The following is a 26,322-nucleotide window of genomic DNA, read 5'->3' as shown; positions in this document are numbered from 1 at the left end:
ACAGTTCCTTCTGCAAGTGGAGTCCGCCATACAGGAACAGTATGCATTGTTTAAGATAAATGTTATTTTGTTTTAGGAATTGTTTAAGCAAACCAGATGGTGACACTTATGGGCCTTCATTGGCTGAAGAACTGGGACTCCAATACACATCCTGGTATTTTGCAGCAGGTTGTCTTTTCTTTGCTTGAGGCAGTAAGGGCAGAGAGAACTGCAATGTGTTTTGTGCCTGGCAGGATTTACTATTCTTACAATTTACATCTTGACTTGCTGTTCTGTTTTTCCTCAGTCCTGTGGGCTTTAAAGGGAGACTTCATTTTCCTTTCTTCTTTTTTGCAATTGCTCTTTGCACATCGATCATGACCTGTGCCAAAGAGGAGGAAAAACCAAACCCATATCAACTGCTAATGAGTTACTACTTAGTGAAAAAAAAGCACGACTTTGGTTTCCTTTACATGAAGTTGCCGTACTGTGGCACAAACATTTCCTTTACTAAAGGACAGCCATGGCATAATTCAAAAACTAGTATTAAAATATAGATGTTTCAGCCATAGGCACAAGACCTATGTCTACTGATCCAGCATTATGATATTCTACTGACTCACATGAAAAGGTTATTTCCAACATTTCACTTAATCAGATCATACATCCCTTTATGGCATGCTGATACATAAGACTAGCTGCAAACTGATGGATAGAGCCTCTTCCACCAGTCACTGCAGGAGGATAGAAGTGCAGTGACAAAGGCATTATACTTCATTATTAGGCTGAAATTTTTCAAGCACTTTTCCATGAGGTGTTCACAAAGAGGCTAAAGAGCTTCTGGACCTTTAGTGTCTCAGCTAGGAAGCTCCATAAAACCTATTCTGATGTCCTCCGTAGTGTCAGCTGCATGTAGTTTTCCAGCACTATTGCTACCATCTGTCTCACAGCTTTCAGTATCTTGAGATAGCTAGACTAAGAAACCCACCTAACAGAACTAAATCCTAATTGTTTGGTGCTTTTAGAATATAACAATAACTGAGAAACCTTTTAAATATTGAAATGTCTTCTCTGAAGAGCTGGTGACACTTCTGCCATCGTGTTTCTTTGTCTTCTGGGAAATCAGATTAAAGCTGGATGAATGGAAACTTTCTCTTGTGGATAGGATTATATCATGGCACACACTTTTTCCTGACTTCTGTGGCACAGATGTCTTTCTACAATTGCCTTCAGCATCATGGGTGAGTCTCTCTGTGCTAAAATACACAGAGGTCAGGACAGAAAATAGTTTATATATATACAAATTCATGACAAGACATACATAAAGATGACTGCCTAGCAGGGAAAATCATTACAGTTAAAATTCCCACTACTTTGGTCTGAAGCATTTCCTAAGGATCGTATGACTAAAAAAAAAAAAGTAACTTACTGTATTTCAAACTTCACAGAACCACAATTCCATCAGAGTACATTAAGGAGACTGGTGTCAACATCATGTAGCCACTATACCACTACCCCTTCTGAGTCAGAGAGAAGTACCCATCGTAGAAGCAGCAGAGGGTTATGTTACCATTGCAGAAGTAAAGAAAGATACTGAAGACATTTCTTTTCTCTCTTATTAGGAGAAAGCCTAATATTTTCAAGTTTGTGTAAAAAAGTCTGAGCTGTAAGGTGCAAAGCAGAAGTGTGAATTATTTAGTGTGAACAAATTAATATACCTTCTTTCACAAGGTGTTTGTGGCAGGATCTTCTGCCATCTAACCAGCTAGTTAATTCCACTTGTTTCTGTTGCCCAACAACAGCTAAGTGTACACTAAGCAAGACACAGAACATTGTATCCTATCAGTAGGTGGGTATTTATGAAAGTAGTCAACACTGCTAGTCTTACTGCCACCGGCTCTTACGTGTCCCTAAGAGAGTATCGCCTTTATGGTTCATTGCCAAATAAATCACCAGAACCTAGAAATGAAGGGCATACACTAGCGATGACCTAAGCACCAGCACCACGACAATATTGTGGTTTTAAGTGTGTCAGATAGCAAACCATAGTAAAACCAGTACATGCCCATTTTGGACTACCTGTGTCACCTAGCCATTCTAGGCCTTTGTTTTCTCACTGCTTCTTACAAACAGATTGGCTCTATGCTCTCCCTTCCTCCCAGGGCAGCAGCAATCATCCCTTCTTCAAGCAAAGCACCAGATCAGTGCCTGTGCCCCTGTGAGTCCAGCAAAGCTGGGGAAAGGGGGACCATGTACCAAAGGAGGGAGTCTGGTGCTCTAGATGGGGTAGAGGATGAAGGATTCTCTGAATGGCTAACATCGCCATTCACTGCAGTCTCAAACCATGGAATGAAGTGGCCATGGACACCTGTTTTAGTTTGTGAGTGAATAAAAAAAAATAATAAAAAAAAAAAGATGTGCAATGTCAGAGGAGTATAAAAAAGGAAGAGACTGGAGACTGAAGGAAAACAGGCTGGGACCATTCTCTCCATCTTACTTTGTGAAAAATACTAGAAGTTTGTAAAATAGAGTACTCTCCTACCTGAAATCCTTTCCTACTTGTTTGGCAGAGGCTATAATTGGCAATTTTACTGTAAAAAGTAAAAAAAATATATATAAAAATGTTGAAACTGCATGTCATATCTCTGAGAAAAATAACAACACAAACATCTAAATTTTGTCTCAGCCAGTTCGACTCAATGACTGGCTGAGGATAGTAAGACTTGAATTAAGTAGAGTTACAGTAAGCAGACATCTCTGGATATCAAGCCAGATGACTAAAATACAGACTGAGGATAGCTAGTTGTCGAGATAAAGACTTCCTTTGTATCGAGCTGATTCCAACTCAGATCCCCACATCCAATTCTTTGTCTATTGACAAACAAAGGCTATTTTGAGACAGAAACACTCTGTACAGCTCCCAGTGAAACTCTTCTACTATCCATTAAACTGTAAGTCAGGAAGTGAAGGTGCCAAAGGCAACAAGATGGTCTTGTTTTGGTAAGCATGCAGCTCTGCTCAAGAGCACGTCCTCAGTCCTTGTCTCTGCTCCAAGGCAGTGGGACATTCAAATGGCACTGGACCAGTCTTCAGAGCAGGGATTATGTGGCGGGTGGAGCTCTTTTTCTGACTGCATGACTCTCTGGGTCAATCTCAATAATTGTAGATGCTCTATTGGACCAGGAGAGAATAAAGGAAATCCACAGCTGGAGAGAGTGGGGCTTAGAGAGTACCACAGGGAAGTGGCACATGCAGGTTTGAATCCATTGAACTGAAGAAAAAAAGAACAGCTGTCTTTCTTACTGGTAAATACCCAAATTGTTAGACTACTGGAGGGGCTGACAGCTACCCACCCACTTCTGGAAGTGATGTGCATGGTTGCACTGTGTGTGGGGTTTGCTCTGGCAGAGTCAATAACAATCATCTCCAGAGCATGAGCACTATGTTGAGCCACACTGGTCAAGCAACAGGGGTGGGAGTGGGTCAGAAGAGGTGGTGCCATCCAGCTGAATTTCACAGGTGATATATGTTCATGAGCAGCTTATCTGCTGGTGTTCACTGCGGGAGAGCTGGCTGTGTAAGAACAACGTGCTCTGGGGCATGAGAAGTGCCAGAGTCCCAGCACCCTGGGAAGCTGAAGGCAGCGTTGCAGCCTCTAGCGTGGTGGTGCCACTATGTTTACGCAGCGGCTGAACAGGGGTCCAGAGCAGGTGTGATGAAACTACCTGAGTCACAGCGACCTTTAGGCTAGAAATTGTTTCCTCTCAGGTACACATAGAGCACCTGCCTTCACTATGCACCCTGCCAATATAACATTTCTTGAAGAACAGTAGGAGGGAGAAAATGATTCTGAGATGTAAAGTGTTTTACAGGCTGTGAGACAGTACTTAAGTTCAGATCTAAAAACACAATAACAAAGTGGTAAGAGCCAAGATTTTTTTTTCCTGTCTTCTAAGTAAGGCCAGTTCCAGGAAAGCCTAGAAGCATGTGATATGTTTTATTTTTACCCTTGGGCATGCTACACAACAGCTAAGAACACAGCTGCAGCTGGGGAAGAAAGTCTCCCAAGACTGCAAAAACATTAGTCAGTGCACAAGTTCTTTATCAGTCTCCTCTTTGCAGGCAAGCCCTGATAGCTATAATATTTAAATGTACTTAACAGAACGGACATTGCCTATTCCAGAAGTCAATCATTAATGCAATTATTTGTGCCCAAACTTAGAGGCTCAGAGAGGGAGTCACTTTTTACTTCCTCTCCCCCTCCATACCACAGGTGGCTCACATGTCACCTTCCTAGAAACCCTTTCACAAACCAAGTATTTATTGGTTAGTTTTCCAGCTACCATAATACATTTTTTTTTCCTGGTTAAGTTCTCCAAGACAAAAACAAAGTAGTCATAAAGCAGCATAGTTCTGGCTGTATGCGTGAAAAAACATGAGACAGGAATTTAGAAACAAGCACAAAGTTATTGCCAAAACATACTGCTACAGTATGACATTGTTAGATTTTCAGCTTCCAAAGTGTGATAATTGTCATAGAATCACAGAATCATTAAGGTTGGAAAAGACCTCCAAGACAACCTGGTCCTCTTTCTTTTTGTAATCCTCAGAGTACTTCTTGTTTAACTGTAGGAGAGGTCAGAACTGGAGAGAAATATATTATCTGCCAATAACATGAGCTGTAAGAATTAGGAAAAAAGACGTGACATGGCGCTGTAATTAACACTGCTCAAAGATGTTTGTTGGAATAAATTAAAAAAGACTAAAATCAATAAATGCTGACATGGCAATGTGGGGTAAGGACAGGCAGCCTCCTGTTCAGGGCATTTCTGCATTGCTACTTTCTTCACAGATTACCTTGTTTTGTGTATCTCTGAGTACTTGATGGTGGGCTGTTTCTTGGCTCTTTGGGTAACTGAATCCCTGAAGCGTGACATTAAGCATAACAACTTTCATTGTTTTCCAATACTCTGTCCATAGCAACATTTTCAATGAAAACCCCACCAAAAACTCTACCAAACCCTATCCTTAAATTATTGGATTGAATAAAAGCTACATAAAAGCTTTTAGGATATTCCAAGAAAGTTTGTTCGATGTGTTCCTTTTAACAGACTGACAGGAAGGTGCCTCACCCTTCTCATGTGTATCAGCTTTCCTGTTTTCAAATATTGCATGTGGGATTTATTAAACATGCCTCTCTTCTCAGCATCTTTAACAGCTTTATCATTTGCATTGAGCAATATCTCTAGCAATGCAGTCCTCCCGTTGTTAAAATTATCTTTTTTCTAGATCTTTAAGAAAATTTTTACATTAAACTCAGATTTACCTGCTATATTTTTCTCATGTTTTTAACATCTCTCATTAATTTTACACTTCTAAGTTATACTGGGTTCTTCTGGGCTTCCATTTGTAATTTGTTAATATATTTAGGTTTTTACATGCCAAGGCATATTTACTGAACAGAAAAGGTGTATTTACTTAAAAGTATTTTTTTTAATCATATTGACATCTCAGAACAGTTTTGTTTATGACAAAAGACAGAAGCAAAACCAAAATGAAAATGTTATATTTCAATGATTGGATGTACTGTTGAGTATATGAAGTATCTTACACTGTTCTTGGGATTGAAGATTTTTTTTTTAACTTTGATTTAGTCTGGAGCATTACTGCAACAAATGTTTTCTAGTTTCTCTGTTCCAAATGAGCACATTATTACAAACATGTATCTCCTATTGCCAATAGTAGTATATATTTATTTGTTCAGTTCTCTGGAAGTTGCCTCAAGTTCAGTTTTTCTCCAATTAGACTGTTCCCAAACAGTAAAGCCAAATATAATTATGTGAAGACAGTTTAAAGGAAAGAAAAATTGGCTCTTCCAACTGCAGGGACTGAGTGAAATTCCAGCCAATGAACTCTATTTATCTTTCTTGGAACACTCATTTTTTCTGGAGTTTAGGATTATAGGAAAAAATAAAAAAAGACTAATTAAGATTTTAAGAATTAAAAAAACAAAACAAGACAAAACAAAAATGATAATGTTTACCTTTTTCTACTGGGTCAGATTCCTGAAATATCTTATGTTGAGTTACAGTGCCTGGCATCTGTGAGACAGAACAGAAACACAATCAAATTATTAAGAAGCACCAAAAGAATGAATGAGAAAAATGTATTATTAATAAGTCAGCCTCTTTATGGCTTGTTCAGGAAGTATACAACTAAGTTAGGACCGGAAAAGTTTGGTAAGGGTTCAATAATTAGTGGGAAAAGAGTTAATATACAATAGGCTTTTTCTAGTAATTCAATACTTGGCTTGATTTCCAAAAGCTTGCAAACTCAGCAACTTGTGTTCACATTTTGAGTTTTTGGATGCTCAGCATTTAAAAAAAAAAAAAAAAAGTTAAATTCCTTTTAGTGGAAGTAGGAACAAGACATTAGACTCCATTGTTTCCACCTAGAATTTTTAGGTGTTTGTGAACTATAACAAGGTCCACATTTTCTAAATAGTTACGTACAATGCTGAACAACAATAATGGAAAGGTGATATGTTTAAAAAAATATTAGATCTTATACCAGTTATCCTGGCATTGACACTTTAATAAAATTAATCCCATGGGGTAGTAGCTAGACCAGCTAATACATGCCAAGTACCCCATCTGAATGGTATGAAGGGACATGACAACGTTTATGAATAATGCAAACACAAGTATTTCAGACCTGGGGCTTGGTAATAATCCCAAAGTTAATTAGAAAATTTATTGCCTGTTTTCCTAGAATTACCTTTCCCTTTCTTTTCTCTTTACAGAACTTTATTAGATAGACAGGAAACCACAATAGAAAATGTTTTACTGGGCTTGGTAAAAATTGCGTTCAACAAGATTAGGAGTGATAGTGGTCCAGCTGAGGGAGTGATATACTAGCAGTTTTGGAGATTGAAGGGGAGCTGGTATAGTCTCCATCTCCAAGTCATATTTCTTGACAGAGAGATCTAAATGTATTGAATAATACATTCATGAGATAATTTTAGGATTTTTCCTGCCTCAGACTTGTTGATGCTAATACTTCCATATCTGTGGCATAAAGTAGATACAATTGTCAATAAAGAGTGATTACTGTTCTGTATCAGTGACTTCTGCTGACAAAATTGTTCATCCAGAGCTACAGTGGTTGAAGTGTCATATATGATCAGTCTCTGATCAAAAAACAAGTTTCCACTGGGATGAAAAATACTCACATTTTTGCTTTCATGACTTCTGTCCTTAGCAATACCGTTAACATGATCTCCTGATGTTTCATTTTCTTTCTGCACATAAAATAGTATGCAACCATTTTGATTAATTGGGGTATATTATAGTTTTTTTTTTTTTTTTTTAAAGTTGTAAATAAACATGATAATCACAATGCCAGAAGGAACATATGTAAGCAAGCTTCTCAAGATTGAATTCATTATGCTGTTCTGCTCAGCAAATATTTACGAACCTGGACACAAACATGTCATACTGACAAGGGACCTCATTTCCTCCTCAATTTGGGATGTTTATTTTTAGTCTGGGAACCTGGAGAGGCAGGGTTTCTCAGTAGTATTAATTGCCACTGCTCTGCTTTTCCAGTGTTGGGCCTTCTGAAAAGAAAGACTGGCACAAAATACAAAAGGCTTGGGAAGCACTGGTCTATCACTGAACCAATGAAAACATTCATAAAGCAGCCAGCATTATAATGTATTTGTACATAAAGAAGAATATTACCCATCAAAATATTAATTCTTTCCAAATGACAGTTTGCCTTCTCTAGGACACCATAACAATGCTCCTATTTTACATCTGAAGGCCACAAAGTTTTCTAGGCTGAGCACTAACAGAGTATAATTGAGGGCTATGTACAGCTCCAGCATGAATTTTTGTCAGATTTCTACTGTATTTGTGATATTTCATTATTCACCTTTCTCAAATGCCTTTAAGTACTTCTACAAGAAATCCATCAAGAACAGCAATGGAAATTTCTGTAAGTATTTTGATCTAGTAACCTTAAATTAGTCACTGAGGAGATCCATAAGGCAAAACATGCATAATCAAGGGAAGGACAAAAGTAAGAAATTTCTTACAGGAATTGTGACGCACTGTTCATTCAAACTCATTTGATAAAATGTTGCTTTCTGACAGCATCTTATAGTTGTTATAGTGTTAGTTTGTTGTCTTTCGCTCCTATTATACATACAACAAAAGTGGTTTAATTCATTACATGAGACATTAGTCTTTGTCTGTTTCAGTACAGAAATTACAGAAGTGAAGCTAGTGTAGTCCACGTGGCCAACAGTTTTGCAATATATACTGTTGTTCATAGGTATTGGCAGGCAAAGCCAATGGCAGCCGAATGACATCGTTTAGCCTGAGTACAGACCCTGAAGCAATTAAGCTTTACTAAATGTTCCTGTGAACCTTCTGTGTTTCTAGGAATGCACCCCTGTCTTTCTTTGTTCTTGGATGTTTCTTTTATGTATATTACAAAGCAAATCTACCAGACTTAAAGACTAAACTAAATGATGAGAAACAATACCCTAACTGTTTGCAGTGGTCTTCTGTTCTTGTCTGGGCTTCTATCTAAAGCTGTGTTACACCCCTCCACTTCTTCTGAGTTTGAAAGTCCCTGAAATCACAGTTAAACAGTGGGGTTCCACATCTCTCATGTCACTGAGATAAATTTCATTATAGAGCTTTCAATTGCAATCCCTGGGATGCATACCATGCACAGGCGTTTTACAATAAGCAGTGATGAACTCTGTGAGATTTATGTGGCAGCCAGCTCAACCTACAGCTTAGTGACAAACATCAGGCAAACCCTTGCCTAGTATGTGCCATGTATAGACCACAGGGAAACAGCACTCAAGGACATCAGAAAAAAATGGAATCAAACCCACTCACTGGCATGGTGAGTCTTTTGACACATACAAGGCTATTTTTAGCCAATGCCACGGAAAGGCTCATAGTTTTAGGCACACTTTTAGGATCCCAAGTTGTCATACCCTACAAGCATAGGCATGCTGCCAGCCTGATGAGAGGAGGTAGGGCAAGAAAACATGAAGGCCTGAGAAGTACCAGAAGGCCCAGGATACTTGGCACTAATCAGAAAATGCTGCTAACTTGAGAGCCCATTTAACATTTTCTTTCTAAGGTCTTCATGATTTTTTTTTTCAATCCAGCGCTGGGAAATGTGCCAATTTACTATTCACATATGAATAAACTGAATCCCAAAGGTAGCATTATAAGAACAAACAAGATGGGAGGTACATTAAGGAAAAAACAATCTCAATACTTCCCCCTCCTCTCTGTACTTTCACTAACCCTCTATCAGTTCCTGTGCTGTGAAGGAGATTTTTCACCCAACTCACTATGTGTTAGATGTCCTGTGACTAAAACACTCCTGGGAATAACATAACATCAGTACTGGAAACTCTTGCTTGGTTCTTTTGCGTAGAACGGAACAGGGGCAGAAATTTCAAGCTGTGAGTAAACACTGTAAGTCAAAACTGCTCTCACAACTGCTACATCTGACCGCATTCTCTTTTGATCTGTCATAACTAAAACTAGATTTAAAACTCCAAATCAAACAACTTGTTCACCAGCCCAGTCATCTGAAATGCTTATCAGCATGTTTTGAAAAGTGCTGCAGGGTGTCACTTCAGTTTTATACATACTTAAGTACACAGTCTTGGTATTATGGTTTCCCCATTTAGTGTTGTTTTTGGTATTTATGACATAAACAGGAAGTACCAATTTACAGGAACTATTATTGTTGGATAAGAAAATAATATACTCACAAAAGTTTGCTTTGCTTATCTGCAGCAAACATTTTGAGTATTGCAGCAATCACAGTCACCAAAGAAATAAACAAGAACAAAGTAAAATTCATGTAAAGTTTTTTTTTTTTTAATTTTTCCTGAAACAAGTAAATACATGTTTCAGGAAAATAAAATGTCTCATTGTCTTCCAGTGAAAACACTGTAAAATCTGGGGCTAGATTTACCTACAAATTAGAAATAGGCAATAGGGCAGTCTTATGCTGATAGCACTTAGCAGCAGAATGATAATGTGCCTGTGTGCATGAGAGGAGAACTGAACACTGAACTGAGTGTCTGCAAAGTATAGCTGACATCAGCGTACAGATGTATACTTTTTGTACTAAAAGCTGATGTCCTCCTCACCCTGATCTTATGTCTGTGTATTCGTCTGCATGGCAGAAACTGGCAGGTGGTAAAACACCACCTTTTGGACAATTTGGGTTAAGCTGTTAAATAATAGTATTGTTCTGCACTGTTCATTTGGACCTTATCTCTACAGATTATACAGGTGCTTTATAATTATCAGCTACCTGATTAATTTGTTAAATATTATTCTCACCAACTGAATACCAAGCTTCTTCAAAATAGACTCTATTACACGCTAGTTATTCTTTCCTAGCAGCATTCAGGTCAGAGATGTAAACAGCCAAACAAAATTCGTAACATACCTTAGTGCCTAGTTTTTGCCCATGCGCAGGAAGATCACAGGAGTCTGAGCTGTCAGAAGTTTGACTGCTGTGAAAGATGAGCATAACTGTGTTTAATTTCCGAGTTTGGTAATTGCAAACTGTATTTTGCAGCATTAATTCCAACCCTTACCAGGTGTATTTTGCTGTATCTCTAGTTGTAGAGATATGTTTTCTACATGCCTGTCTTCCACATTTTAATTTTACAGGTAACCTACAGCTAGCTAACCTGCAAGAAGTGTGTACCATCTTAGAGAAAGCTTGATTATTGGAGGATATCTGATCTATTGAGGTGGCATCTCCTTCTACCCAGCTTTCTTTTAGTTCTACTTTACATACTTTATCCCTCCCCTCATAAATCCTCCCACAGAACATCATCCTCCTTGTTCACAGACAGCCTTCTGAGAGTTGTCTGAGGATGTGTTATAATCTTGTTTCTCTCTTTATTTAGCACTTCCAGTACTAGTTGTGAATCTCCTCTCTTAATTTTTATAACCTGGGCACCTCAAGTTAGATGATATAGATCCAACGCATCAATGTTTTCCCAGAAAAGAAATCTATTAAAGTTTTATTCCCAAAGAAATGTCCATAGGGCTACAAGTGTAGCACATATATACCCACCTCACACAAATCACCTGCACAACTGATCACACTGTCACTCACAGTCAGTATTGGCACAGGAAGTGCTGATCATATTTAAGAACTGTAACATTTGGTCATTGTACCTGAAATTACCCTGAAATTATAACCTTTGGCTAAATGGAATCACACTAGCATCTTCCACGGTTAGTGAAATTACATATACAAGAAACTAAAACAATAGGCTTTGTATCATGGCTTGATTGCTCTTCAAAATTTAAGGTGGAAAAAAAATATTCAAGTCATGCAACAGATCAAGCTCTGCACCAATGCAGTTAATTTTCTCCTCAGGAGGGCCACCTGGGGTGGATACAGACCTCTATTTCCAACCATTAAGGTTTGCATATGGGGTTTGTATATATACGAAGGCCTGTTAAAATAAGAAGTGTGAATGTTAAAAATCTAATGTTAATAACACTTCTAACATTTACTTGGGCACTCTTTACACGCTGTGGAGAACACACAATAAATTGTGGTATATCTTTATAGTTCTAAGTTACCTGGAATCCCAGTATGTATCAGAATTGAGGACTTCAGATTTCACCTTAGTTTGCTGTCTCACTACTTTCTCTTGTTCCTTCAGGCACAGATAACAAGAAGACACACCACATATTTAGTTTACTGCTTTAATGAAAGCCATTATCAAATTTGCTATTACTATAACCCTATTAAGCATTATGTTTTGTCACAGTAGGATACACAGAGGCTGGAGAAAAGGCCTAGGAGGGACTTTCCTTACCTCATTATGAACAGAGTAGTTCAAGAGAGCATCACAGAAATGCTGTCCCATTGACTCTAAGTCTTTCATATCGAAATGGGTGCTTTGTCTCCATCCTGCAACATCAGTAGGAACAAGTCAGAAATAGAAATGTCAGTCATCCTGCTGACTGTGAGCTGAGGTATGTCAGGATGGTGGCTGACTGCAAACTCGCATATATATATCACTGACAAATGCCAGAAAGGTCTATGACTGCCAGAGTTTATACAGATAGTATTGCACATCACTGTTCTGCCCATATGGACAAATCTATCCACTCAGCGTGGATTAACTATGCATTATATTACTTGTCTTTTTATCGAGGATTTTCTTCCTGATAACTGATTCCCATACAACTATTTTAGTTACTACTTTTAATTTGCCATTCATTAATATTGTTTCTTCACGGTAGATATGCAATAACGCTGGTGGTGGACTGAAAGGTCACCAGGTGCATGCTGTAGTTTTTTTTTTCTAAATCTTATCTTCAATCATCATTCATTTCTAACCAATAAGACAGAACACCAGCAAGAGTTGGTACCTTAAGCTACCACTTTCCCTGAAAAAGCAAAAGTAAAGGTCTTGTATGGTGATTCCTACTGAATAGCTACAGGGAATTGTCTCACCCAGCTTAGAGCCACAAATAGAAGCTTCTAAAGTGTAGCTGTTGTTGATGCCCATCTTCCACATTACAACTCGACCTGTACCTTCTTTGCTCTTTCGTACTCTGAAACGGCAATCTGGGAATGAGAACTCAAAAGACAGGAACAATAATAAGCCTTTGAAGTAAATAGGAGGATGCAAGAATTTCATTTTAACCCTGTACACTTTTTTATATCCTATCTACCAGGAAAACAACTGTGAGTTTTCACTCTACCTTATTTGAATATTGCACAATATAGTTCAGGACAATCACTATTATTACTGGTATAATGGAGATACAGGTGAAACAACAGAATAGTCCTTCAACTAGAAGTTTAATTTGCTTTAGGAATTTCTGGGACTTCTGAATTTATTTTTTACACGGCTATATTTACCCTTTCTAAATCTTATAAGACTACTGAACAGATGAGTTAACACAAATCCTGCTATATACCTATGTGCGTATTTACTAAAAAGTCAGTATAGTTCTCATGAGTTAACAGATCAACAGTCTGATTTAGCAGATCTGGAGGTCACAACTACCTTATTATCACTGATATCTGAGGAAAACAGAAATAGCTACAAGTATGCAGTTAAATCTAGTATATTAGCTTGTGTGTTATTATTGAATGTTTGCCACCTTTCTGTTTCAAAAGAAGCTTACTCCAGTTAGATTTTGCTGGAAAATTAAACATTTTAATACTAGTAATTTCCTCCTATTATTTTTTTTCAAATTGAAATATCTTACACAAACACAGTGATTTTAACACAATTCTCAACAGAAAACAATTCAAAAAGATTCATCCTTGAGATTTTTTTTCTTCTTTAGCTTCTTATGTACTTGTTTTTAGTTCTACTATATATTACAAAGCTTTACTTTATGTATGAATAAGTAATATTTAATGTTAATTTTCCAAATTGTTAAAATAATGTTACTTTGATATTCTTTTTTCATTCTTTTAAAAATGTTAACTTTGTGATCCAATTCAGCACAACATATTTTAGGGTAATGGAACTTCAAAGGAGTTAAGATTTATTTTTTCTAACATTTCTAGTTTTAGCCAATTGAAGATTATTTTACTAGGTGAAGTGCAGTCTCTAAGCTGATACGATACCATTATAAAAAACTTAGGGATCACACTTGGTGTTTGAAATTTCAAGTGAATAATTTTCTGGTCTGGCATTTTCTTACCTTATCAGGGCAGTTCTTGCTCAGCAAGAGTGGAAAGGCACGTGGCTGCAAGTACGGTGCTTTTGGTTGCTGCTCTCTCTCACAACCATACATGAAGACATTTTGTTTTCTGTTGTGACCGTGGATGTCACAGTACAGAAAAATGTCACGTTCCTCCATCACTCTGTAATATGGAACAACACAGAAGACTTCGCTAACATGTGTGGTTTTTTTCTACCTCAGAAGTACTAGTTTGAGCTAATATGATACAATGAAGCTCGTTTAATCTGAAGTGCAAGAAATCAATAGGAGTTTTCTATTCTGAGTGCTAAGTTAAACATTTAGAATGCTAGATTAGAGGCAGACTGCTCAGCTCCTCCAGGATAAAAAACTTGTCACTGCACAGAAATACAGGCATGACTGTATGCATCAGCAATCTTTGTCCATCTGTTCATAAGCTTTCACAGCTTAGCTATCTTCATGAATTCCAGAGCTAGGCACCATCTTTTAAAATCATGTGTTCACAGCTTTATTTATTTATTTATGTGCATAAAATTTCCTCAGTCTCCTACTGTGCAGTAGCTGGTTCCTCCTGTTTTTTTTTTCCCACCCTTTGCTTTCTCCTCTTCTCTCTTTTCTCTCCTTTTAGCCTCTAAGTCTCAGGTTCAGTTATATGGATCCACCTCTGTAGATGTGTACTACAGCATGTTGTACAGCTGAAACCCGCTTTCTTATCTGCTGTTCTTTTGCTGTGGTACATGTGATGAATAATACATGTTGTACAATTACAAGACTGAAGCACAAACGTAAGTGCCTCAGAATGATGTAGTGAGTACTCTTTCCCTTATTCAGGCTGGAGTCACAATTTTTATGATGTGCCAAGACTCTGTAGTGTGTTATCACTAAACTAGCTTTTTAAAATAAAATCTGTAGGTGGATATATTGGGGTTTAGCAACCCCCAACCCTGATGCCCAATTCCTGTTGAAGCAGAGTTCTACACAGAAGATGTCATGGCAGTACAGTGTGTCACCTGGGGCTCTGCTCTGGGCAGGAGTTGGAAATCCATGGAAGAGCTAAGAAGGAAGCAATAATAAATTTATCCGTCTGATTTGGCTGACTCTGAATTTGAAGGCCAGAAGCACTTCAGCACACCTAATTTATTAAATTACAGGGCACTGTAATTAAATGTGCAGGCTGTTTTCATACACTAAAACAAAGAGAAATTCTCATGGAAAGGAAGAAGAGGGACAATGCTCATCTCCTTTAAGTGAGGGATATACATGCTGAAATATATACTTAAAAGAACACCAATCTTATTTAAAACAGTCTGTAACGGGCACTGGATAGAAAGCATTAAATGTACTAATTCTGACTCTTTTTTTTTTTTCTTTTTTCCACAAGAGTCTATTTGTGTCAGTTTGTTACAGAAGTTAAAACAAAAAGATTTACTAGCAAAGTTTTCTAGCTGAAGGTTTACTTTAATACCTGAAGATTTAATTTTATATCCAGAGTATTTATGTCTATGTGACTTTGGTCTGCCTAAGAAATCAAACATATTTATAGTAAAACATACAGCAAACTTGACAGTCTTTTCTGTCAAATAGACAGCTTGGATCTATTCTCAACCTAAATTTATTCAGGGACATGGTTTTATGCCAGAAAAGAAAATGAGAGAAACATTAGGACTTTGATAAGAAGATCTTGGCAGAGGATAGTGGGGAGAAATGTGGTGAAAATGCTTTGATGAGAACTCTCACTTTGGAGATACAGGTTGTACCAGGAAGGGGAAAACATGTTACAGGAAAACCTACAGAATACTGGAGAAAAAAATAGCCCACTCTGAAATACAACTGAAGGGAAATTAGTCAGTATGGCTTGAAAATACACCAAAGATATAAATAATACCAGAACAATAAGTGACAGAGAGAAGTCACACTAAGTGAGAGACACTGGAAAGGAAAATAATCTATTTTAGAGGGAAAGAAAATGAGGTTACCTTCTGATCATGTTTCGGGTATACCAGATGGAAGGATAACATTTCTTCACCTTGGATTTGTATTTGCGGTTCAAGTCCTGTCCTGTTAAAGAGCAGCGATGATTTCCCACAATAACACCATCTGGATTTAACATTGGCACCACTTTGAAGACAAAAGTGTCCCGGAGCCGTTGAGCTTTGTCTGAATTGCCAAGAATGTAATCCAGAAAGCCCTTCATTATCCAGGAACTGTTGGTTTCTCCTGGATGCACTCTTGCAGTTAGTATCACAGCCTTCCTCTTTGTGTCCCTGCCTCTTTCCGGAGGGTTAGTGATAGTTAAGACATACACTATGTTTCCTGCCAGGGAATGGCACAAGACACGGATCTTGCAGAACTTGGACTTCACTGGGTCTTTAGAGATGTCTACCAGGTACTCCTGCAGGTTGGAGTAGGTGTAAGGATAGCAGTGAGCAAAATAGCAGGTGTCTCTGTCATGAGGAAACTGGAATGTCCAAGTGAGTGAGAAATACCGACGTCCACCTTCACCCACATTGTTTTTATAATACTTGATTTCATTTCCCGTCCTTCGCCAGCCAATGTTGTGCTTCTTAGCATCAACTTCTGAGTACAACAGTGGCCGCAAACCATGTTTATACAGGCTGTTACGCTTGGTAAAGTTGACAATGGTGAAGCGATACGGCATCCCTGCCTGAGTATTGCTGACTTGGAAGTAGTACCACTGCGTGTGTCTGCTCGTGTAGAGGTCGGTGCGCAGGGTCAGCTGGTACTCAAAGTCATTACTGGTAGGCAAAAGAAGGCAAACAGTTGTGATGCTGGTTAGCACTGCAGCGTGACGCAATGTCAAGTAATGCTAGCTGCCATGAAGAAGTGACCCGGTGGTGAATCAGGTGCAAATCTTGCAGATTTATGCTGTCATAAATTAAAGCCTACAAAGGTACCAGGAAAAGATGCCTAACAGCACTGAGTGTGTCAATAATGCAACTGCTGTCTTCCTTAGGACTTCTAATAATGACTAGGCCTTCTAAAAAAGTTCTGTACATAATGTTTGAAAAGGAGGTGCTTAAGAAAAGCTGTGTGAGTTTCAGTGGGTGATTATTACTTACAGAAATCATTCAGTGCTATAAAATGACTATCAGATCATTTCATGTGAAGGCTTTCTGGAACAACTTTTGAAGCTTACTCAGTGTAAAACAAATGACAAACCCAGAGAAACACAACCTGCTCAGAAACCAGTAGCATGCTGCAGGCAATAACAACCCAGATAATAATACTGTTGTAATAAAAGAAGGAAAGATTATAAACTTACACTTTAACCACCTTCTGCAAATTCCCACTCTCGAACCGTGCTTCAAAGATGAGTGTGTTGTCCAGTTTCTGATGGAGGACCTGCTTCATGGGGCAGAGACCTCTCACTTGGGGATACATGAAACAGGAGTCTGTGTTAGCTAGTGGAAGGAGTGGAACAAATGTCTTCAGTTTCAGTCTAAGCCATTTTAGGGAATACGTGCAACTTTACAAAAATTCCTTCTAGAAACAGACAACTGCACGCAGCTGAGCTTCAACACATACTTTAGGTAAGCATAGAAGAAATGACTCGGAAGGTTTTGTTGCCTATTCCCACTCAACTTTATGGATTTTGGCCAGCCTAAAATCTGACTGTCTTGGAGGTGCCTGTGTCTCTGTGTGAGCTTAGGGCAATTCATATTCTGCACTTAGGCAAAGCAACTGAGTTAGGTGGAAGGACTCGAAAGACTCAGCTCCTCCCGGTCTTATCACCAGTCACATAGACAAGTTCTCTCCTCAGAAACTGTACGTAGCTGACAACTCTTGCCATCAGTTTATTTTTAAACCTCTGTATTGATATCTAGCCTAGAAGCAAAAAGATGACCCAGACCCAGCAGCAGTTAGTTTCATATTTTAAGTGATGTTTTCACATCACATTTAGCATACAATTTGAGCCCAGATCTCATTTTGCTCTGTTCTGCTACCTGTTCCACTGTTCTTCATAGGAGAGGCTCACAGAGGCATAACTCAACTTTTTACTACAACCTTCATTACAGTTGTTCATTACAAATCAGAACTGCTAGATCAGCAAATTTTCTGGCTGGGAAGTTATTTAGGTTCCAGAATACTCTGCATAATTTTATTGATAAAGGATCCTCTCTTTACAGAACCAAGGCAAGAATTACTTCTAACGCTTTGTTTGCTTCTTCTGCATTGATGCTCTATGTAGTGGCAAAGCTTTCACCCCCAAGTTGTAGAAAAATGGGGTAATCAAAGCTTCTTGCTACCTCCAGGCTGTACCCACAAAATTAGAGAAAGAATACACATTTCCTCTGCTGAAAGCCAGGAGCCCAGAGATCCTGTTGCAGAACTCAGCGTCATGGTGCTGGTGATTCTGTCCTGACCCACAGAGCAGGAGCTGTACTCTCCTGTAGTTTTAGAAAAGCTCTGACAATGACTCAGAGAAGTTATTCAAAACTGAGATTGCTATATGACATTTTTCCATTCACTCAATTGCTGTTGCCATGTACAAAGGATGTCATATTCAGTGTCTTGCTCTTGGTGATTTAAGCTACTACAGATCCACAGGGTTTTTCATTACAAGAATTCTGAGTTGTCTATCATGTTTTTTTTTTTTTTTTTTTTTTTTTTTTTTTTTCACGAGGGTCACCACTGGATTGTATTTTTCTCTCCTAAATTAGATTTTAGGAGGGCCTGCAGGAAGTTCCTTGCATCGCAGCTCTTGTTGAAGTCAAATTCAGTGGGGATCAGGAGAGTGCAGCTGCTGCCTCCCCCAGGATGCGATGGCTCATGACATGCCAGTCAAAGCGTAGCACTCACATTGTAAATCTGCCTAAGGTGTCTGCCCTACCCTACAGATGTCCTCTGTACAGAGGATGTTAGGGTTTTAAAAATTATGTTTACTGCTATATAGCTTAGATAGCAAAGCCACCAACCTGGAGGTTTCTGTCCTAGAAAGTGGGAAGTTACATTTTTAAAGATTGACAAATAATGAATTGTAACAGAAATCACTGTCCTGTTTTTAAAAGGTGAGATGCAGGGATTCAGAATGTTCCCCTGCACCTTATGCCTTACAGTAGGTTAGCAGGTCTGGTTGCAGAGGACAGAGGTTCTTTCCCAGCCACACAGCATTTATCAGTTTTCCTGGTCAGCAGTATGACTTAATTCAGATGGAGGATTACCACATGGAGCAACCTACTAGTGATGGGTAATATTCCCATTCTGCAGAAATAGCAAATTTCCAGATAAAAATTGTTTCAAAATACTGATACTTTTTAGCATATTGCAAGCCTTCACCAGACGTGTTGACCTCAATAATGATGTCAGCATCCTTTCAGTTTTGCACATCTGAAAATTTCGTGGCCACAGCTAGTTATCCTAGAATTGCAAAACTATTATTATCCCTTCTTATCTATGAACAAGTGGCTTGGGGCCAAAATCAACAACCGCCAGAAGCTCCAAGTTCACTCAAGTCAATTGTATCAACTTAGTAAAAACAGGGAAAAACAACAACAACAAATAAAGCTCTGTTAATCAACAGGTGATGCTGGAGTAGGGCAACCAACCCCCTTCATTTCTGTCCAATTAATCCTTGCCAGATTGTGGTGCCTGTAATCAAGCAGTGATCCAGTCTGGCCAGGTTTTGTTTATAAGTCTTGGCTAAACATTTATTGCAGACAGGATAATAAAATTTCTCCCAGCGCAGACTTCAGTGGTGATCCTGCAGTTATACAGCTCTCAGCTTTTTTACTTTCTCTTTTTGGTTGGATGTTAAGTAACCTTTCTCCACTCATATTTTATAAGCAACACATTTTAGCTGCTTCATGCTGTTATTCACTGGGAACGGTGACTTGAACTGAGCTGGTCTTCTGAGTTTATTAACAGCATGAGCAGAATATGTGGCTGATAAGACTGCTGTGTAACTAGTTTTATTCCTTATCTATAGGAAAAAGGATTTATTGCCAATTGCTTAAAAATAACAACGGAAAATCATATTGATTTCATTAGGCTCTGCATTAGGCTCATTAAGAACATAAAATATTGGCAGCAAAGAAGATGCTTCATCTACCTACAGCCAACAGCAACATTTCTCAGGGTGTTCTCACCTTCTCCCAGATAAACCACAGTGCCCTTGTCAGGAGGTTGGTATGGCGGGATCATCTCCAAACCTGTTGGAGTGTACATTGGCTCAGGGGTAGTGGGTATCCAATCTGAAAAGGTGATAGATACACAGATTAACTACGAGCAGGAAGACTATTAAGAGTCTTCACAGTATGAAGAACACACTGAAAAGCAGTTCACTCTTAAGGTTATACATAAGGGAATAGGGAGACCCCTTTATGAATGTCATTTTTTTTGATCTGTGAACAAATCTCCCCTATAACTAAATAAAAAGATGTAACAATCTGTGCATGGGCTAACTTTTGCTGTGCAAAAGTTAGCCCATTATCTCCATTCTTTGTACAGCTTGTTTGACCAGCAATTACTCAGAATTCCTGTCTTGCTCCCTATAAGCATATGGTACCATTAAGAAAACAGATGCTCCAATTACAGAGTGAAGTCACTGATTGCTGGCCACAGAGACACTGCATGGCTACAACAAAGTGCCTCCCTGCAAATTGTAGGACATTCACCTGGCATGTCAAAGAACTGTTTGTTGAACCCTGACTGCTGGTACATTGTGACAGTTGGCATTTCCTTCCTGCAGTACTCACAGTGGTCTCATCTCATTCCATTGAAAATATTCTATTTTCATAGACAAGAGAATAAAGTCATAGATGTCTCAGTCCCACCTCTGTGCATTTCTGATTTCTACTGATTACTTCCAAATCACAATGGTTTGCATTTATAAAGCACAGGAACTGGTCAAGTCTTCATCATCTCCTAATAGGTTTGCAGCATGACTTCTGTACAGACTGCATAAAAGCAGTTATTAGTTGGCATTCATGTGCTTATGGTTATATAACCATATATGCTTATAACCATGGTTATAACATATGGTTATATATGGTTATATGACCATATACGGTTATATGGTTATGGCTATGGCAATGGCTATGGTTATGGTTATGAAACCCTGAAAGCATTGACATTGCTAGTAACAGGCCATACAATTTGCGCTGAGTTTGCAAGACCTCTGGACTGAAGATTGTCAGGCTTAATCTTTCTGAACTTTTCTTTATCTGTTTGCAGCTTTGTTTCACTTAGTTTAGCTGTGGCAGCAATCTCTCTAACTGACCAGGTACATGGCTGATGTGCTTTACTATTGCTTATTTTTGTGTAGTACAACTTGGGCTTATACACACAACAGTAACGAGAAGTTATTCTGCGCTTATCGAGATATTTGCAACTCCAACAGAATTACGTAGCGTGCAAAATAGTCTGGTCCAATAGCAGAGAGAGGCTTTGGGAAATATAGGCCTGGTCCAATAGCAGAGTCTTTGAGAAGTGGAGATACAGGATGTGGTACAGGAGTACTGTCATGGGACGGTAGTGGACAGGGCATAAGTTTGGCACTGGAGACCCTATGGCTACAAACAACTCTCCTAGTGTCACCTCAAGAAATGCAGACCTGGAGCTTGTCAAAACTCATTTTAGGGGCAACAAAGAGAACAATGAAATAATATCTAACAAATGTAAAGGATACCATACAAACTAAATTCAGATCTAATATGGAGCTGCAGACCAACACAAAAGAGAAAGGTGTAAGAGCATGCAATCAAACATAGAAAAATGACCCCCAAAAGTCATTTGGTTCCCAGAGTATGGAAGAAGGTATCATCAATATGAACATCATATTTCTCCCAGAAAAGGACTCCAGGGGGTGATAGTTCACAACAAGCAACCCCTCCCCTCCACCAGAATGAAACCTCTGGAATGAAACCACTAACCTGAGGACCTAGAGGAGCTGGAGAAGGATGTGAGTTAAGTATATGCATAACAATTTTAACTGCACTACTTCTCTTTCTTCATCTGTAGCAATTTGATCTAAAATAATACTGATTTTGATCTTAAGATTTCAATTATACTAACAATAAATTATTGGCTGTATTTATATATAAGGTGTGCTTCCCCTTTGCCCACAAGCAAGATTTTGAGCATAGGACAGTAACTTACCAATGTGCTCAATTCTGTCTCTGATGACTTCACATTGGTTTGGCCAGTACACCAGGGAAAACTGACCTACAGGTGGTAAGTCACATGGATTCGGCAGCTCCTGAAGATGGGGAACCTCTGCCTCTGAGTCTGATGGTAGCAGAATCTGTTTTGCCCTTGGAAAAAGATTGGCACAAACAGAATCTGTAAGAAAGCGAAAGAATCCTCACATCAGTCTCTGTTTGTTCTTTCAAGTGGAAACAGCCTGCACAGATTATCTATATGAAATTAACATAACTAAGCATGGCACAATAAAATTACATCCCAGTGAAACGTAAATGCAATGTTCTAGCCTATAAATGACACTGAATTTAAAAGTAGCATTGAATTGATTCATTAAACCACAGAGCACTGTAGCAAGAAATACCTTACGTGGGTTCCTGTAGAAAATGATGACACCTGTTATTATTACTGCTTTTATTACTAGCATATTATGGCAAGGCCTACAATCTCAATGCCTAAGCCAAAATCTGTGCAGTACAATATTACACAAATACAGAATAAAGCTTATTCCTATAAAACTTATCACACGGTGTATTCAATAATGAGATAGTACTGGCTAGCATGACAGGAGAGGTAACAATCCGATGGTATCAAGAATTTTGTATATCTCCAGAGATATTTGGAAGAGGTAGGGGGAGCCTTTACTTGTTCACAAGGAACCCTGCCAAGTCATGAGAAGCCACTTAAATGAGAACATGAAAGGCAGAGAAAAGATTTTAATAAAAAACTAGTCATCTGACGATTGGGACTGGTACTGTGTGCTGACCACTACACTGGCCAAAGTTAATTACTTGTCTTTGTTAATTACTTGTCTTGTCTTTTAGTATGAAAGATCCACTTTCAAAGCTTTCCCTCTGTCCTTACTACTACCCACTTTGGACAGACCAAAGATAGGAGTTTGGCTTCATAGATTATGTAATTTTTAATTTGTTTTGGGTCTGAAGCAGACACCAGCACCCACAGGACTTACTTTACCAGAAAAAAAAAAATAAATCTAATCAGCTTAGATCAGGTTTCTAGAACTACTTCTCACAACAAACAAAAGAACACCATAACAAACAACAGCTCTTCATCTTAAGGATTCATTTCCAAGTGTAGATGATACTATATGTGAAACGTACATGAACTGAAAACTGCTGAACCCATCTTTAAACTCCTGTGAGTACTTAACTTTAATGGATACCTGGCTACTAAAATACCAAATCAGTACTTAGTGATCAAGCGCATGCTGCAGGATGGGACTGAGATAATCACTCACCTAGGTCAAGAACCATGAAGTGTGACTAGACCTAGCTCCAATTTAATTTACAGCTTGACAGTTATATGCCTACTGGTATCTGTTGCCATCCCTTTTCTTACCAACAGTGGTCTTAAGAGGGAAAATGTATGGAAATAACTGAAAGGGTGCTAACCTGTACAAATTGCACACTGCTGACTATCTTCTGCCACAGAGGAGATAAGGGAATCTTCATCCTAAAAAAAAAAATAAAAAAAAAATAAAATACTAACATAAAATCAAAAGTCCGTAGCAGGACAGCTTGCTCCTTCTTTCAGAGAGAAGAGCTACCTCTGCTTCTGTTTACTTTATTTATGGCTTGAAAAATAATTAGGCCAAGTCTGCATAGTCATTTACAGTGTCGTTATTCCTGGCTGCCTCTCACAGGAGACATGCTTTTGCGTATCTTGTTTCCCCAGTGCCTCTCTTGTGCAGTACTGGTATCCATATTGTTGGGTGAAAAGGTAGAAGAGAAAACTAACATAAGACAAAAATGTTTGGTTTTCAGCTGCATTAGCTAGCCCTCTGATCCAGCTCATCATACAAGTCCGCTAACGTAAGAGCAGGTGAGGCAATGGAAACCAATAGCAGCAGTCCTTTTGGTGGCTATGTGGGTATATGCCACAATAATCCCAAAGCAATAATGACTAGGACAGGGAAATGAGGAAGTTGATAATCAGTAAATAGAGGTTTAACACTTGACAAAAATTAAACAGGAACCACTCTGCATCCAGGCAGCACATGGACTATAAAAAAATCGGCTATCCTGGGTTAAGTTTGAAGCATATTGGCAAGGCAACACAGGGACAAGTTGGTCCTCTCCTCTGTGCTTAACATAGTGTTTATTTCATGTTCTTTCAATCTAGCCCCCTTTCATTAACACCACATTCAATTAAAAACCAAATTTCCTTCCTGTAATATGAGTGTCGCTAACATCCAATCTATTTCACAGCTGGTAAAAAAAAAGCTTTATTTATTGCTCCCATTTACACTTACTGCAGCTGCAAATATAGTATGTGATTTCTAAGGCTTTGCTAGTCCCATAGCTGACCAAGGAAGAACTGCAAACAGTTCACCAAAGCACAGATAAAACCGTAGCATGGCGGTTTTCCTCTGCTGACTGCTGCTGTCAGCACTGCGTACAGAACCGGGGAGCTTAGGGCAGGGCTTTGCATAACCCTACACCCAGCGGGGTGCCGAAATTTCATTTAAAGCACGCTCTGTGATGCATTTCAGGTAGAAGCGGTCTGTTACTGGGCCTATTTACTGCCTGCCTTCCGTTTAGCCGTTTCCAAGCCTTCAGCACACGACTCATTTTATTTTAACTGTCGTCGATGTCACGGCAGCACAACAGTCGCGACGCAGCAGAGCTAGGAGCGGCGGAGCCCGCCACCTGCAGCCGCAGGACCCTTCGCGCCCGTCCTCCACGCGACCTGCCCTTGCCTGCTGCTGCTCCGAGCCTTCTGACATGCTCCCTGGGCGCGGCCGCGGCCTCCCACCCCCTCACGCCCCGCTGCCCGCTCCCCGCACGGCCGCGGCCGGGGGCGGCGCTTCCCCGGCGGCCTGGGCGAGCGACGCCGCGCCGGGCCCGGGCGTCCCGCCCCGCTCCCGCTGCCATGGCAACCGCCCCGCTGCTCGCGAGAGCTGGGCGCGGAGCGCGGCCCCGGGCTCACCGGGACTGCCCTAAGATGGCGGCGCCGTGGCCCCGCTGGGAGGCGGCCGGGCGGTGGCATGGTCATGCTGCAGAGCCCCTCACGGCACTTCGGGGGGTTTTGCGTGGAAAAGGGTGGTTTTTGGGGTCGTTACCCTCGGCCCTTCACATCAGGGGGCATAATCAGCATGAAGTATTGCAATAAATTGTTTGCATATCTTGTACATTCATATAAACAAGTCAACAGCTTATGTCTCAGTCTCCTGTTAGCTGCAGTACCTATAAAAGTCTCCGAGAAAAGAGATTTGAGCCATCGCATTTTCCTGTTTATGACAAGTGAAAACTGTGTGTTTAACATAAGCACCTCTAGCACGCTACTGTGAGCACTAAGACAACGACTGCAGCTTGGACAAATAGTGGGAAAACTCCTGAAGGAGGCTTTAAAAATGATTCTCTGTTGTAGGCTGAAAAGTAATATTGACTGATCACTATCCTGGTACTTTCATAACTCCTTTTTTTCGCTGTCCTAAATTGCCAGATGAATGATTAGATTTACTTCCCTTGTATCAGCACCAGTCTGTAGACTAACCGCAACACAAATCAAATAAAATCAACCATGTGCTCTTACTTCAGTTACTGACTTATTTCTTTCACGGCCGTACCCATCACCCCAGTCAGAACCATGTTGTGTCGGGTGCCGTGTTTCACTGAGCATCCCCCCGAGAGGCAGGGAGGCGAGGCAGTGAGGGACAGGCAAGGACACAGGATGGGAGGGAGGGAAGAACCTAGAATGGAAACTGTGCCGAAAATCCATCCTGCCCACTGGGCAGCATCTTCCCTCACAATGAAACAAAATGTCCCCTCGACAAAAGCGAGCTGCGGAGCTGGCAATGCACAGCCTAAAATTTAGCTTGGGGTCTCCAGGAACTTTTGGATACCTCCAGTGAGAACTTACACGCTGTTACGTTATTTTGCGGGAAAAGGTGTTGGCAGCAACTTGATTTAAAATGTCTTTAAGCTTTATTTTACAGGTGATTTCTCCGTCTCAGTTTGTTCCTGAATGAATCAAAGATGCTAGGATTTCAGGATGAGTGCATTAAAGCTTTGTTTGATACGGGAGAAACCATTCTTCACAAACGGTTTGTTTTGTTTTAAAATGTCTGTGCTGTCCTTCCTTTACAGGGCTTTATTTGCATTTGCAAAATGGAGTGGTAGGTGCTATTTTGAGATCCTTGTGTTCAGTTTATGAGAAAGGTTTTTGTCGTGTATTCCTCTATGTTACTTTCTCTCCAGTGACACAATTGCCCCACAGTGCTTTGTGTTTGCAACTTCTTTCCCTAAAAATCATTTCTCTCCAGAGGAACAGGGAAAAATGGGACTAACTTCTAAAGGTTCCTTTCGTCTGCTTTTACGAACATGGGAAGCAGAACGACCACAAGGTGGTAGCAGTCTGTAAGGAAGGTCAAGGAGATGCTGCCGAGGTTTGCTGACTGATCCGGGGGGGGGGC

The 26,322-nt window shown here is 39.6% G+C and overlaps 1 protein-coding gene across 1 annotated transcript; it reads right to left on the bottom strand.

Annotated features, from left to right (window-relative positions):
* Window positions 1-44: 44 nt before the first annotated feature.
* On the bottom strand, window positions 45-24,679 carry AGBL3 (ATP/GTP binding protein like 3). The gene is given in 17 exon segments (XM_035314757.1): window positions 45-311; window positions 313-361; window positions 1,027-1,235; window positions 2,522-2,570; window positions 6,023-6,080; window positions 7,211-7,279; window positions 10,480-10,546; window positions 11,637-11,713; window positions 11,876-11,970; window positions 12,520-12,646; window positions 13,728-13,890; window positions 15,704-16,483; window positions 17,011-17,152; window positions 19,835-19,939; window positions 21,846-22,028; window positions 23,300-23,360; window positions 24,607-24,679. Coding segments are annotated over 17 exon segments (2,466 nt in total). The 5' UTR covers window positions 24,634-24,679; the 3' UTR covers window positions 45-106.
* Between the last annotated feature and the right edge of the window lie 1,643 nt (window positions 24,680-26,322).

Source organism: Oxyura jamaicensis, chromosome 1 (assembly GCF_011077185.1).
Source record: "Oxyura jamaicensis isolate SHBP4307 breed ruddy duck chromosome 1, BPBGC_Ojam_1.0, whole genome shotgun sequence".
Taxonomy (NCBI): domain Eukaryota; kingdom Metazoa; phylum Chordata; class Aves; order Anseriformes; family Anatidae; genus Oxyura; species Oxyura jamaicensis.
The sequence above is the reverse complement of the archived record's forward strand: the minus strand, read 5'-3'. Positions and strand labels throughout refer to the sequence as shown.